Raw genomic sequence first — 14905 nt, forward strand, 5'->3', positions numbered from 1 at the left:
AGTCTCTACTTTGCAGAATTGTTGTCATTCAGCCACATAGGAGGCTTTATAAAGCATCTTTTGAAGGTCATGCCACAGCATCCCAGTAGGATCCAGGTCAGGACTCAAACTAGGCTAAGCTAGCTTGCCGAGCGTCGCACACTGTGACGAGTTTATCCTGCCATTCATAAAACTGTCTCCCTCTTTCATGTAATATCTGCGTCAAATTAAATATATGTAACAATTATCTGTTGTTTTTTCTCCGAAGGCTACCCGAAATACAGTACTGTGGACTGATGCCAAAGTTGACCGCCGTGTGCGCATGCGCAATGTAACGTCGTCAGCGGCATCACTTTGAAGAACGACTTGACTCATAGTCCAAGATTAGATCAAAATGTTTTAATCTCACAATCATTAGTTTTGTCAATTCAAGTGAGAAAAACATCTGACTTTATTGCAGTCACGCAATACACATTTTTAGTGTAAGAAAGAATTATGGCAAAGTAATATAAAAAAAACTTTATTGACAAAAGCCAGCCAATCACAGGACACGAGGGGAGCCACGGACGTCATTAGGTGTATTTTGGGCAGGCATGAACCTCCCTATCATTACCATCTATCTAAGAACTGTCAAATAATTACAATTTTTAACCAGATTAATCAGTTAATCTGAAACTAATCCAATTAAGCTTTGCCTAACAAGAGTCTCTTGAACATTTGAATCACACGTTAAGCATGTTATCATCATCAATAAGAGTAATTAATAAGTCAAAGATGGTTGCCAGGTTTTTACTGTGTGTACTGTGTAAAATTGTGTGTACTTTCAAATGTATTTCTGAGAGAAACTTTGACCTGCTCAGGAATAAGGGTTCTCTCTAGTGTGTAAAATTGCGTGTCTTTTTAAAAGACTTGGTTGAAAGAACTTTTTACCACAAACAATACAAGGAAAAGGTTTCTCTCCAGTGTGTATTGACGTGTGTCTTTTTAAATTACCCTTTAAGCAGAATGTTTTACCACAAACTGAGCAAGAAAAGGGTTTCTCCCCAGTGTGTATTCTTGTGTGGTCATCCAAATTTGACTTCTTAATGAATCTCTTACCACAAACTGAGCAGGAAAGAGGTTTCTCTCCAGTGTGGATTTTCATGTGTTTTTTCAATTGATATTTTTGATAGAATCTTTTCCCGCACGCCGAGCAAGGAGAAGGTTTCACTCCGGTGTGTATTCTTGTGTGATCTTTCAAATATGGCTTAGCAATGAACCTTTTATTGCAAACTGAGCAAGCAAAAGGTTTCTCTCCAGTGTGATGTCTCATGTGTATTTTCAGATATCCCCTTTTAACAAAGGTTTTGTCACATTGAGAGCACACTGAGCAGACAAAAGGTTTCTCGCCTGTGTGTATTCTTGTGTGTACGTTCAAGTGTGATCGCCGAGATAATCGTTTACCACAAACTGAGCAGGTGAAAGTTTTCTTTCTTGTGTGTACTCTTGTGTGTTCTTTCAAATTTGACCACTCTGAGAATATTTTACCACAAACTGAGCAGGTGAAAGGTTTCTCTCCTGTGTGGTATCTCATGTGTCTGGTCAGATTCCCCTTGTGAACAAAGGTTTTGTCACATTGGGAGCATTTCCAGCGTGTGTTGTCAGTGTGACATGTCATATCAGCTTCAGAGTCTTCATCATCAGTGTCAGGAGAGTGTGACGTTATGTCGTCGCTATCTGATAGTGGAGCTAAGAGGTTGTCTGCTTGTGATCCTCCACTGTGGTCTCCATCAGCTTCTGTTGTCATGTGATGCGTGGAGCTGCTGCTTGGAGGCTCCACCTCTCCCTGCTCCTCACTTTGACCTTTGTCTTCATCATCTTCACTCTTCACGGTTACACAAATCACTGGGAACTCCTCCAGTCCTTCAAGATGCTCTCCCTCCTGACTGATGCTGCGATCCTCCTCTTCCTCTTTAATGTGAGGGTGCTGTGGCTCCTCCCGCTCCATCCGGGAGGTTCACTACTGCTGCTCAGTGGGAAGATGTCTGCAGGACACAAGAAGACAAAGACATGCTTCGGATAAGTCCGCCTTTGCTCCGTCTCACTGTCCTCAAAAAGTGCCTAATTGAAGATTTGATCCTTGGTGTGGCTGAAAAAAGCAAGATGGTGGTGGTTGATCTTGTTACCACAAGCGTCTTTGAGAACAGTCACATCTTCAATGAAGGTAAAAGTAACCTTAAAGGCGACCTATTATGCTCGTTTTTCAGCCCCTTGTATTGAGTTGTGGACTCCTATAGAGCAGCTACACACAATGCTAAAGCTACTTACTATTGAGATATGCCTTGAAGTTTCCTTGAGAAGATTCAGACCATCCAGTCTCTACTTCGGGATCGGATTTGTGATCCAACACACATGGCTGGATGTTAAAAGCGGACATTTTAAAAAGATAAATTGACGTTTTATCAACGCCAATAAAGTTGGGTTCGGCAGCTATCCGGAAGTCCTCCTGAGCCCTTGGGAGTGTCACCAAAAACAGCAGAGTGGGTGTGGGTCAACAGACCGTTTTCACAGGAAGTACAGAATATAATGTGGATGGATTCTGGAAGAACTATTAAGCTTTGTGTGTTGGAGCATCGGTAACGTGTACCGTGGTCATTACCCAACTGTTAGCAACCCCAAGTAACATTGGAAAAAGTATCTGGCTTCAGCAACAGTTGCATAGTGGCCAACGTTCACAAAACAGTCCACTGTGAAATGCCCCCCTCCCCCCGCACAGACGTAAACTCAAACATTAGTATCGAGTTCGTATCGATCACGAACCCTTGATATCGATACGATAGCTATGTGGAGTACATGTGCAAAACGGTCCTTAACGGATAACAGCTTTTATGGGTCGTGTTAAAAAAACAAATAAAAAAAATATACAAATGTGACAGTAAGAGTGAAACTAACCTGCTCTGCTTCTTGAAAACAGCGTCCAGTTGTTGACGTCGTCGCTGGTTCTCCTCGTACTCTGCTATCGTTCTCCGCTTACAGTCGCAGTTAGTCGCCGATTCACAAATGCACTCAGCATTTGTTTGTTTTTTTTTTTACAAATGCTCACACAATCACAACACTTTGCACTCACACTTGATTTCTGTCGTAGCGATGTGTTGATAACTTCCGGCTCTTTGTTAGCAGCTAGCAAGCTAAGCTAGCTTGAGAAGGTGCAAAGTTCACTGAGACGAGTTTAGCCTTCCTGACACGAATAATACTCTTTCGCATTGTGTCGTCCATATTTAATATTTCAGAATAATTATCCATTGTGTTTTTCCCCGAAATCTACCCGGCATACATTTCCATACCTGGCGGTAGCCAGTCTGCAGTGCTCGTGCACTCGGTCACTGTTGCCAACTCCTCAGTAAGAAAAGTAGCTATTGGTTGTCCTACAATTTGCTAGTTGACGCCAATGGCTAATTTGCATACAAGTCGCTGTAATCACCATCAACTTTATTTCATACACATACAGTGCATGGTCCTTAGAACATTAAAAAAACACCGAGGAAAAACCCGACTGAATTTTGAACAAGGTTGGTCAGACTATGTATCGTGCTGTTAACATGTTAGCCTACACATTCATCTGTACATCAGATTCCGTAGCACAGCAGCAATCAAATGAACGTCCTCTTTACTTCTGACTTCATATCATAACAAAGTCCAAACCATACTGCGAGCAAACCCTTAATGTTGGGTTATATGCTTTCATTTACAATATTGTTTATAAAGTGGTTCTAACGAGCAGTATGTTCCTGCCAGTGCACTGTGCTTTTGTTTTGAAGAGACCTCCTGACTTCCTGTTTAACTGTCGCAAAATGCGTTGCGACGGACATTTAACTGTACTTCCCATGAATAGCACGTGTGCGTGCTTATGTTGACTGTGTGGGTGAATGAACACAGCTAAGAAACAAGACGTGGTGTGAACTATCCAATATGTCACACAGTGCTGAGAACGCAACACTTAATTTCAAATTGGCCATAAAAAAATAATTGTACTATTTTATCTCGGCCAGCACCTTCAAAAGCCTAATAATTTACATTCGGTCTCGCCTCCACTCTTTATCTTGCAGTTGGGTCTACAGGTTTTATTTTTGAATAAAACTTTATTTTAAAACTATGGAATGAAACGTGTATTACAAATAAGTCTATTATCATCAATTCCAATGAAACAGTGCTTTACGTGTTGGATTGTTCCATGTACTATTGATGTTATGACGCGTGAAGAGGACATACGACATAGAGAAACAACTTTAATATCTTTTTCTCTTTAAGACGTATCAAACACGACTAAGATTTTGCTCAGTGAGGATGTGTTCCCTGTTGATTCAAAACGCATTTAAGACAGCCGCTGCACTGTGCGCTGAGAACTTAGGAGTCTTCTAGCCTCGAAGGTAAATTGAATAGACACGCTAATGACCATGTTGTAATATACACAAAGATGAGCGTGATTTAATTGTGTGGGTTGTTTTGCTTGAATATGAACGAATTGTTAATTACAGAGGCTGGCCAGCATATTTTAAAATGTCAAAATTATTTACTTAAATGCTCTGACGCGCAATTACTTGCCGTTTTATTATCTTCATGTGTTAACAATGCACGAGATAGACACGCCTCACTGCTGTCCCCTGCAGAGCGGAGAAAGTACTGCACCCCTCGAGGCTCATCCAATATAACATGATGTGAAATTGAAAGTGTCTTTTATTTCAAGGTGTTAATGGTTCATGAATGCTGCTGGAAATGAAAAAAAAATCGGGATCTCTCCTGACAAATACAAAATGTCATAACACATTTTTACACTCCATACTTAATTAAAAATACCCTTTGAATAATAAAAACAGATTAATATGGTGCTCCTGCAGGAAACACGCTTTATGTGGGTTGACAATGGAGCCAATGAAGACTTTGCTACTGCTGACTACAGTCTGTAGTATAGGTGAGCCATTTAAACGTCAACAAAAGGTGCTTTTACGTTACGGTGCTCATCACGACTTACCTTCTAGGTTCTACAAGAACGTGTTATGAGCAGGGAACCCACATAACAACTCCAAAGAATATTCCAGCCCTGGCTGGAACATGTCTGCATATTCCATGTAAATTCACATACAAAGGAGACCCCAATACCAAGCTGTGGCTGTGTGGGCAGTGGACCAAAGGTGACTCGTATCCAAGTACCATCGTTTATGACAACTGCTTGAGCTTCAGTGATTATGCACTTATTTTAACGGGAAGGCTCGACCAGCAGAACTGCACCATGATGTACAACAACACGGTTACGCAACACTCAGGCGCCTATTTCTTGCAACTGTACAACCATGTAACCGTGGTTGGGAAGCAGTGTGAACCCGTTTATATCCAAGTTGAAGGTAAGACTTTTTTTGTTTTTCACTTGAAAGTTTCATCCCTCATGACCGATTGGTTCCACAGAACAGCCTTGGCAACCCACCATCCATATCCCCGTAGTTGAGCTGAAAGTGAAGCAGTCCATCACCATCAGCTGCTCCGCTTTCACTCCTTGCCCGGCGTCTCCGCCTGTGGTCAAGTGGCGTCACACTAGCAACAACCAGCAACACCTGGAGCAGCTCCCAGATGGAACCTTCGTGACTAAACTCCAGGACACGTTGGTTTTGACGGAAAAGTACAACGGCTACATCCTGGAATGCTCGTCTGTTTATTACGTGCACGGACGTCAGGAACAGACCAATAGCAGCGTGACTCTCAACGTTTTATGTGAGACCTTTTCTGTTTGTCCCCTCCCTAAAATGACAAAGATGATCTCTGGGTACTTTTCTCCTCCTAGTTGCCCCCAAGGACACCAAAGTCTTGGTCAGTCCGTCGGGACCAGTATTATTCGGGACCTACGTGGTGATGAACTGCTCCAGTCGGGCCAACCCAGCCAGCAACTTCACCTGGTGGGTTAAGGAGGAGGGCGGGACTTACACGCCCATGGCCGATGGAGAATGTACGACATGGAACGTGACCAAGCAAGAAGAGATTTACTGCGTGGCGGCCAATTCTGTTGGCCAGCAAGCGTCAAGAAAGATCAGACTAGAGATTACAGGTGGGCATTGAATACAGCGTGTCTGCCCCTTTAAATAAAGCGATTTAAATATTAGTGAACGCAAAATGCAGTTTTTTAGAAGCCTATTATGAAGGGAGAGAAACCAAAACCCACATAGACCTGGGTGGAAAAGTGATTGCCCCCTAAACCTAATACCCGGTTGGGCCGCCCTTAGCAGCAACAACTGCAATCAAGCATAACTTGCAATGAGTCTCTACTTTGCAGAATTGTTGTCATTCAGCCACATAGGAGGCTTTATAAAGCATCTTTTGAAGGTCATGCCACAGCATCCCAGTAGGATCCAGGTCAGGACTCAAACTAGGCTAAGCTAGCTTGCCGAGCGTCGCACACTGTGACGAGTTTATCCTGCCATTCATAAAACTGTCTCCCTCTTTCATGTAATATCTGCGTCAAATTAAATATATGTAACAATTATCTGTTGTTTTTTCTCCGAAGGCTACCCGAAATACAGTACTGTGGACTGATGCCAAAGTTGACCGCCGTGTGCGCATGCGCAATGTAACGTCGTCAGCGGCATCACTTTGAAGAACGACTTGACTCATAGTCCAAGATTAGATCAAAATGTTTTAATCTCACAATCATTAGTTTTGTCAATTCAAGTGAGAAAAACATCTGACTTTATTGCAGTCACGCAATACACATTTTTAGTGTAAGAAAGAATTATGGCAAAGTAATATAAAAAAAACTTTATTGACAAAAGCCAGCCAATCACAGGACACGAGGGGAGCCACGGACGTCATTAGGTGTATTTTGGGCAGGCATGAACCTCCCTATCATTACCATCTATCTAAGAACTGTCAAATAATTACAATTTTTAACCAGATTAATCAGTTAATCTGAAACTAATCCAATTAAGCTTTGCCTAACAAGAGTCTCTTGAACATTTGAATCACACGTTAAGCATGTTATCATCATCAATAAGAGTAATTAATAAGTCAAAGATGGTTGCCAGGTTTTTACTGTGTGTACTGTGTAAAATTGTGTGTACTTTCAAATGTATTTCTGAGAGAAACTTTGACCTGCTCAGGAATAAGGGTTCTCTCTAGTGTGTAAAATTGCGTGTCTTTTTAAAAGACTTGGTTGAAAGAACTTTTTACCACAAACAATACAAGGAAAAGGTTTCTCTCCAGTGTGTATTGACGTGTGTCTTTTTAAATTACCCTTTAAGCAGAATGTTTTACCACAAACTGAGCAAGAAAAGGGTTTCTCCCCAGTGTGTATTCTTGTGTGGTCATCCAAATTTGACTTCTTAATGAATCTCTTACCACAAACTGAGCAGGAAAGAGGTTTCTCTCCAGTGTGGATTTTCATGTGTTTTTTCAATTGATATTTTTGATAGAATCTTTTCCCGCACGCCGAGCAAGGAGAAGGTTTCACTCCGGTGTGTATTCTTGTGTGATCTTTCAAATATGGCTTAGCAATGAACCTTTTATTGCAAACTGAGCAAGCAAAAGGTTTCTCTCCAGTGTGATGTCTCATGTGTATTTTCAGATATCCCCTTTTAACAAAGGTTTTGTCACATTGAGAGCACACTGAGCAGACAAAAGGTTTCTCGCCTGTGTGTATTCTTGTGTGTACGTTCAAGTGTGATCGCCGAGATAATCGTTTACCACAAACTGAGCAGGTGAAAGTTTTCTTTCTTGTGTGTACTCTTGTGTGTTCTTTCAAATTTGACCACTCTGAGAATATTTTACCACAAACTGAGCAGGTGAAAGGTTTCTCTCCTGTGTGGTATCTCATGTGTCTGGTCAGATTCCCCTTGTGAACAAAGGTTTTGTCACATTGGGAGCATTTCCAGCGTGTGTTGTCAGTGTGACATGTCATGTCAGCTTCAGAGTCTTCATCATCAGTGTCAGGAGAGTGTGACGTTATGTCGTCGCTATCTGATAGTGGAGCTAAGAGGTTGTCTGCTTGTGATCCTCCACTGTGGTCTCCATCAGCTTCTGTTGTCATGTGATGCGTGGAGCTGCTGCTTGGAGGCTCCACCTCTCCCTGCTCCTCACTTTGACCTTTGTCTTCATCATCTTCACTCTTCACGGTTACACAAATCACTGGGAACTCCTCCAGTCCTTCAAGATGCTCTCCCTCCTGACTGATGCTGCGATCCTCCTCTTCCTCTTTAATGTGAGGGTGCTGTGGCTCCTCCCGCTCCATCCGGGAGGTTCACTACTGCTGCTCAGTGGGAAGATGTCTGCAGGACACAAGAAGACAAAGACATGCTTCGGATAAGTCCGCCTTTGCTCCGTCTCACTGTCCTCAAAAAGTGCCTAATTGAAGATTTGATCCTTGGTGTGGCTGAAAAAAGCAAGATGGTGGTGGTTGATCTTGTTACCACAAGCGTCTTTGAGAACAGTCACATCTTCAATGAAGGTAAAAGTAACCTTAAAGGCGACCTATTATGCTCGTTTTTCAGCCCCTTGTATTGAGTTGTGGACTCCTATAGAGCAGCTACACACAATGCTAAAGCTACTTACTATTGAGATATGCCTTGAAGTTTCCTTGAGAAGATTCAGACCATCCAGTCTCTACTTCGGGATCGGATTTGTGATCCAACACACATGGCTGGATGTTAAAAGCGGACATTTTAAAAAGATAAATTGACGTTTTATCAACGCCAATAAAGTTGGGTTCGGCAGCTATCCGGAAGTCCTCCTGAGCCCTTGGGAGTGTCACCAAAAACAGCAGAGTGGGTGTGGGTCAACAGACCGTTTTCACAGGAAGTACAGAATATAATGTGGATGGATTCTGGAAGAACTATTAAGCTTTGTGTGTTGGAGCATCGGTAACGTGTACCGTGGTCATTACCCAACTGTTAGCAACCCCAAGTAACATTGGAAAAAGTATCTGGCTTCAGCAACAGTTGCACAGTGGCCAACGTTCACAAAACAGTCCACTGTGAAATACCCCCCTCCCCCCGCACAGACGTAAACTCAAACATTAGTATCGAGTTCGTATCGATCACGAACCCTTGATATCGATACGATAGCTATGTGGAGTACATGTGCAAAGCGGTCCTTAACGGATAACAGCTTTTATGGGTCGTGTTAAAAAAACAAATAAAAAAATATACAAATGTGACAGTAAGAGTGAAACTAACCTGCTCTGCTTCTTGAAAACAGCGTCCAGTTGTTGACGTCGTCGCTGGTTCTCCTCGTACTCTGCTATCGTTCTCCGCTTACAGTCGCAGTTAGTCGCCGATTCACAAATGCACTCAGCATTTGTTTGTTTTTTTTTCAAATGCTCACACAATCACAACACTTTGCACTCACACTTGATTTCTGTCGTAGCGATGTGTTGATAACTTCCGGCTCTTTGTTAGCAGCTAGCAAGCTAAGCTAGCTTGAGAAGGTGCAAAGTTCACTGAGACGAGTTTATCCTTCCTGACACGAATAATACTCTTTCGCATTGTGTCGTCCATATTTAATATTTCAGAATAATTATCCATTGTGTTTTTCCCCGAAATCTACCCGGCATACATTTCCATACCTGGCGGTAGCCAGTCTGCAGTGCTCGTGCACTCGGTCACTGTTGCCAACTCCTCAGTAAGAAAAGTAGCTATTGGTTGTCCTACAATTTGCTAGTTGACGCCAATGGCTAATTTGCATACAAGTCGCTGTAATCACCATCAACTTTATTTCATACACATACAGTGCATGGTCCTTAGAACATTAAAAAAAACACCGAGGAAAAACCCGACTGAATTTTGTACAAGGTTGGTCAGACTATGTATCGTGCTGTTAACATGTTAGCATTTTAGCCTACACATTCATCTGTACATCAGATTCCGTAGCACAGCAACAATCAAATGAACGTCCTCTTTACTTCTGACTTCATATCATAACAAAGTCCAAACCATACTGCGAGCAAACCCTTAATGTTGGGTTATATGCTTTCATTTACAATATTGTTTATAAAGTGGTTCTAACGAGCAGTATGTTCCTGCCAGTGCACTGTGCTTTTGTTTTGAAGAAACCTCCTGACTTCCTGTTTAACTGTCGTAAAATGCGTTGCGACGGACATTTAACTGTACTTCCCATGAATAGCACGTGTGCGTGCTTATGTTGACTGTGTGGGTGAATGAACACAGCTAAGAAACAAGACGTGGTGTGAACTATCCAATATGTCACACAGTGCTGAGAACGCAACACTTAATTTCAAATTGGCCATAAAAAAATAATTGTACTATTTTATCTCGGCCAGCACCTTCAAAAGCCTAATAATTTACATTCGGTCTCGCCTCCACTCTTTATCTTGCAGTTGGGTCTACAGGTTTTATTTTTGAATAAAACTTTTTTTTAAAACTATGGAATGAAACGTGTATGACAAATGAGTCTATCATCAATTCCAATGAAACAGTGCTTTACGTGTTGGATTGTTCCATGTACTATTGATGTTATGACGCGTGAAGAGGACATACGACATAGAGAAACAACTTTAATATCTTTTTCTCTTTAAGACGTGACAAACACGACTAAGATTTTGCTCAGTGAGGATGTGTTCCCTGTTGATTCAAAACGCAATCTAAGACGCTGCACTGTGCGCTGAGAAGTTAGCAGTCTTCTAGTCTCGAAGGTAAATTGAATAGACACGCTAATGACCATGTTGTAATATACACAAAGATGAGCGTGATTTTTTGATGATTTTTGCTTGAATATGAACGAATTGTTAATTACAGATGCTGGCCAGCATATTTAAAAATGTCAAAATTATTTACTTAAATGCTCTAACGCGCAATTACTTGCCGTTTTATTATCTTCATGTGTTAACAATGCACGAGATAGACACGCCTCACTGCTGCCAATATAACAACATGATGTGAAATTGAAAGTGTCTTTTACTTCAAGGTGTTAATGGTTCATGAATGCTGCTGGAAATGAAAAAAAAATCGGGATGTCTCCTGACAAATACAAAATGTCATAACACATTTTTACACTCCATACTTTAAAAATTACCTTTGAATAATAAAAACAGATTAATATGGTGCTCCTGCAGGAAACACGCTTTATGTGGGTTGACAATGGAGCCAATGAAGACTTTGCTACTGCTGACTACAGTCTGTAGTATAGGTGAGCCATTTAAACGTCAACAAAAGGTGCTTTTACGTTACGGTGCTCATCACGACTTACCTTCTAGGTTCTACAAGAACGTGTTATGAGCAGGGAACCCACATAACAACTCCAAAGAATATTCCAGCCCTGGCTGGAACATGTCTGCATATTCCATGTAAATTCACATACAAAGGAGACCCCAATACCAAGCTGTGGCTGTGTGGGCGGTGGACCAAAGTTGACTCGTATCCAAGTACCATCGTTTATGACAACTGCTTGAGCTTCAGTGATTATTCACTTATTTTAACGGGAAGGCTCGACCAGCAGAACTGCACCATGATGTACAACAACACGGTTACGCAACACTCAGGCGCCTATTTCTTGCAACTGTACAACCATGTAACCGTGGTTGGGGAGCAGTGTGAACCCGTTTATATCCAAGTTGAAGGTAAGACTTTTTTTGTTTTTCACTTGAAAGTTTCATCCCTCATGACCGATTGGTTCCACAGAACAGCCTTGGCAACCCACCATCCATATCCCCGTAGTTGAGCTGAAAGTGAAGCAGTCCATCACCATCAGCTGCTCCGCTTTCACTCCTTGCCCGGCGTCTCCGCCTGTGGTCAAGTGGCGTCACACTAGCAACAACCAGCAACACCTGGAGCAGCTCCCAGATGGAACCTTCGTGACTAAACTCCGGGACACGTTGGTTTTGACGGAAAAGTACAACGGCTACATCCTGGAATGCTCGTCTGTTTATTACGTGCACGGACGTCAGGAACAGACCAATAGCAGCGTGACTCTCAACGTTTTATGTGAGACCTTTTCTGTTTGTCCCCTCCCTAAAATGACAAAGATGATCTCTGGGTACTTTTCTCCTCCTAGTTGCCCCCAAGGACACCAAAGTCTTGGTCAGTCCGTCGGGACCAGTATTATTCGGGACCTACGTGGTGATGAACTGCTCCAGTCGGGCCAACCCAGCCAGCAACTTCACCTGGTGGGTTAAGGAGGAGGGCGGGACTTACACGCCCATGGCCGATGGAGAATGTACGACATGGAACGTGACCAAGCAAGAAGAGATTTACTGCGTGGCGGCCAATTCTGTTGGCCAGCAAGTGTCAAGAAAGATCAGACTAGAGATTACAGGTGGGCATCGAATACAGCGTGTCTGCCCCTTTAAATAAACCGATGTAAACATTAGTAAACACAAAATGCAGTTTTTTTAGAAGCTTATTATGAAGGGAGAGAAACCCAAACCCACATAGACCTGGATGGAAAAGTGATTGCCCCCTAAACCTAATACCTGGTTGGGCCGCCCTGAGCAGCAACAACTGCAATCAAGCATTTGCCATAACTTGCAATGAGTCTCTACTTTGCAGAATTGTTGTCATTCAGCCACATGGGAGGCTTTATAAAGCATCTTTTGAAGGTCATGCCACACCATCCCAGTAGGATCCAGGTCAGGACTCGGACTAGGCTCCACTCCACAGTCTTCATTTGGTTTTTCTTCAGCCATTAAGAGGTGGACTTGCTGGTGTGTTTAGGATCATTGTCCTGCTGAAGAACCCAAGCTTGTGGTCACCAACAGATGACCGGACAAGGTTCAATTAATCACAGCAAGTCTTCCAGGTCCTGAAGCAGCAAAATAGCCCCAGACCATCACACTACCACCACCATATTTTACTGTTGAGACGTTCTTTTTCTTCAAAAAGCGTAATGACTCATAAGATGAAAGTATTTACCTAAAGGTCTTGGGAATGACGTTCTTGTCCAGCAGTGGTTTTTATCTTGGAACGCTGCCATGCAGGCCGTTTTTTCCCGGTGTCTGTCTTATAGTGGAGTCATGAAAACTGACCTTAACTGAGGCAAGTGAGGCCTGCAGTTCTTTGGATGATATTGTGGGGACTTTTGTGACCTCTTGGACACTCTAGGTGTACTTTTGGTTGGCCACTGGTTCGCCACTGTTGCGTGTTTTAACCATTTGTGGATAATGGCTCTCAGTGTGGTTTGCTGGAGCCCTAAATTTAATTGCTTTGTAACTTTTTCCTGAGTGATCTTAATCTGTTATGTTCTAATAGGGGTGCCATCACTTTTTCGCACAGGGTAAAGTAGGTTTGGATTTTTTTCTCCCTTAAAAAGTTTGATTAAAAAATGCATTCTGGGGCAAACACTTCCACAGCAACGTACGGGTCTTCATACATGGATTGTGTCTGCAGGCCAGCCTGGGGATTACACGCGGCTGATCGTGGGAGGAATCGTTGTTTTTATTGTGTTTGTCGCCTTGGTGCTCGTCTTTGCTTGGTAGGAAAACTCCCTTCATGTATACAGTATTTGTACTTCAGTTGACAAGTAATGTTGCTGGATGGACAGCCGAAGACCTACCGGTCTGTTGAATTTAGACTCGACTTAAATGAGAGAAATTGTTAAATATTCCAAGTTTTACACACAATTCACGTTGTTAAAAAATAATCGCATGGAAGTTGCATAAGTATTCCACCAATCAGCCGGGATATAGTATATGTACTAGATGCCTTTTTGTAAAGTGTACGCGTGCTTTCTCTCCAGGTGGTCCAGGCGGTCCAGATCGTGGTCGCTGCATCCTGCTAAGGTGGGAAACAACTTTTATTATGAAAACCAATGTCCTCCTGTTGTCATTCTGGATACACCCCATGTTCTCCGGGTCAAAATGACCCATCTTCATTAGAGGGGACCTATTTCCACTTGAAATGTAGTTAGAATCTTGTATTCTCATGCTAAACAATGTCTAAGTTTCAAATCTATTGTCTATTGTTTGTTTATTAGAGATCTCCATTAGTCCTCACTGCAGTGAAGTTTCCAAGGTTCCAAGTTTCATGGACTTATCGTTCCGAGTTATTCGCCAAAAACGCTTATTCTAGTGGCTTGAGGTTCAAAACCAACCAAAAAATCGCAGTCCCAAAACGGAAGCAGCTCCAGTACGTCACTGTAGCTTTCAGTAGGGATGCTGTAGCTTTGTTAATATGCAGGTTGCATTACGTAAATTGAGCTTGGTTGGCGCTTTTTGGAGTTTTTTTCGGAGGGCTTTATAGACGGTATACTGTAGTTGCGCCCCATTACAAGCATTGTTAGCTGCCTCTTCGTTAGCTCTTTTTATATTTAGAATGCACAGAAGAGCAAGATGATTTCATGTCTCACATAAGTACTCTGGATGGGCAAAAATTTAAAAGTAGTTTCCCTCGAACCTGACGTCATTTCTTATGAACTCTACAAGATTACTGCATTCAAAGTATCATGGGTGATAATTAAAAAAACATAGTAAACATTGATGGAGACATGTCATTACTATTTTGATTGGTCTTTGGGGTAAGTAATTAGCAACTCCAAACACTGCCACTCAACACAGGTTGTGTGTCTGCAGAGTCTTCAAGTCTTTAAATAAACACAATGGCTATAGTTTCAGCATTTCCAGTATTACAGTAGTCTCCTTTGTCCTCTTTAATTGCAGAAAGAAGCGCCTAAAGACATAACCATGGTTGCATTCAATCAGGATGGAGTCTACAATAATGGCATCAACGTGCACATGACCAGAGACGCCGTCCAAGCAGAAGGGAACAGCGATAATCATCATCAGCAGCAGCAGAGCGTTCACGCGCAAGTGTACTCAGTACCCAACAGTTCTGCCAGGATTATATGAATCTGTCCATGTTGGCAGTGCAGTGCATAGGTGGAATGAAATTCATTGTAATTCAGGCAGAATTGTTTATCAAAAATGTATAGGGTTTGGCTTAAAAGCATTAAAATTCAACAC

General features: G+C 42.2%; 2 protein-coding genes across 2 annotated transcripts; both read right to left on the reverse strand.

The window, feature by feature from the left end:
• Positions 1–358: 358 nt before the first annotated feature.
• On the reverse strand, positions 359–1849 carry LOC144901760 (uncharacterized). The gene has a single exon (XM_078796627.1). The coding sequence runs from the start codon at positions 1763–1765 to the stop codon at positions 836–838; it is 930 nt and encodes a 309-aa protein (XP_078652753.1). The 5' UTR covers positions 1766–1849; the 3' UTR covers positions 359–835.
• Positions 1850–6619: 4770 nt separating this feature from the next.
• On the reverse strand, positions 6620–9595 carry LOC131104909 (uncharacterized). Its single transcript, XM_078796618.1, has 2 exons — positions 9171–9595; positions 6620–8264 (listed from the first exon to the last, which is right to left on the reverse strand). Exon 2 carries the CDS (start codon positions 8225–8227, stop codon positions 7097–7099), a length of 1131 nt encoding a protein of 376 aa, XP_078652744.1. The 5' UTR covers positions 8228–8264; positions 9171–9595; the 3' UTR covers positions 6620–7096.
• Positions 9596–14905: the final 5310 nt, after the last annotated feature.

Source organism: Doryrhamphus excisus, linkage group LG15, assembly GCF_037039965.1.
Source record: "Doryrhamphus excisus strain RoL-2023G ecotype Guam linkage group LG15, RoL_Dexc_Guam_v1.1, whole genome shotgun sequence".
In the NCBI taxonomy this organism is placed as follows: Eukaryota; Metazoa; Chordata; class Actinopteri; order Syngnathiformes; family Syngnathidae; genus Doryrhamphus; species Doryrhamphus excisus.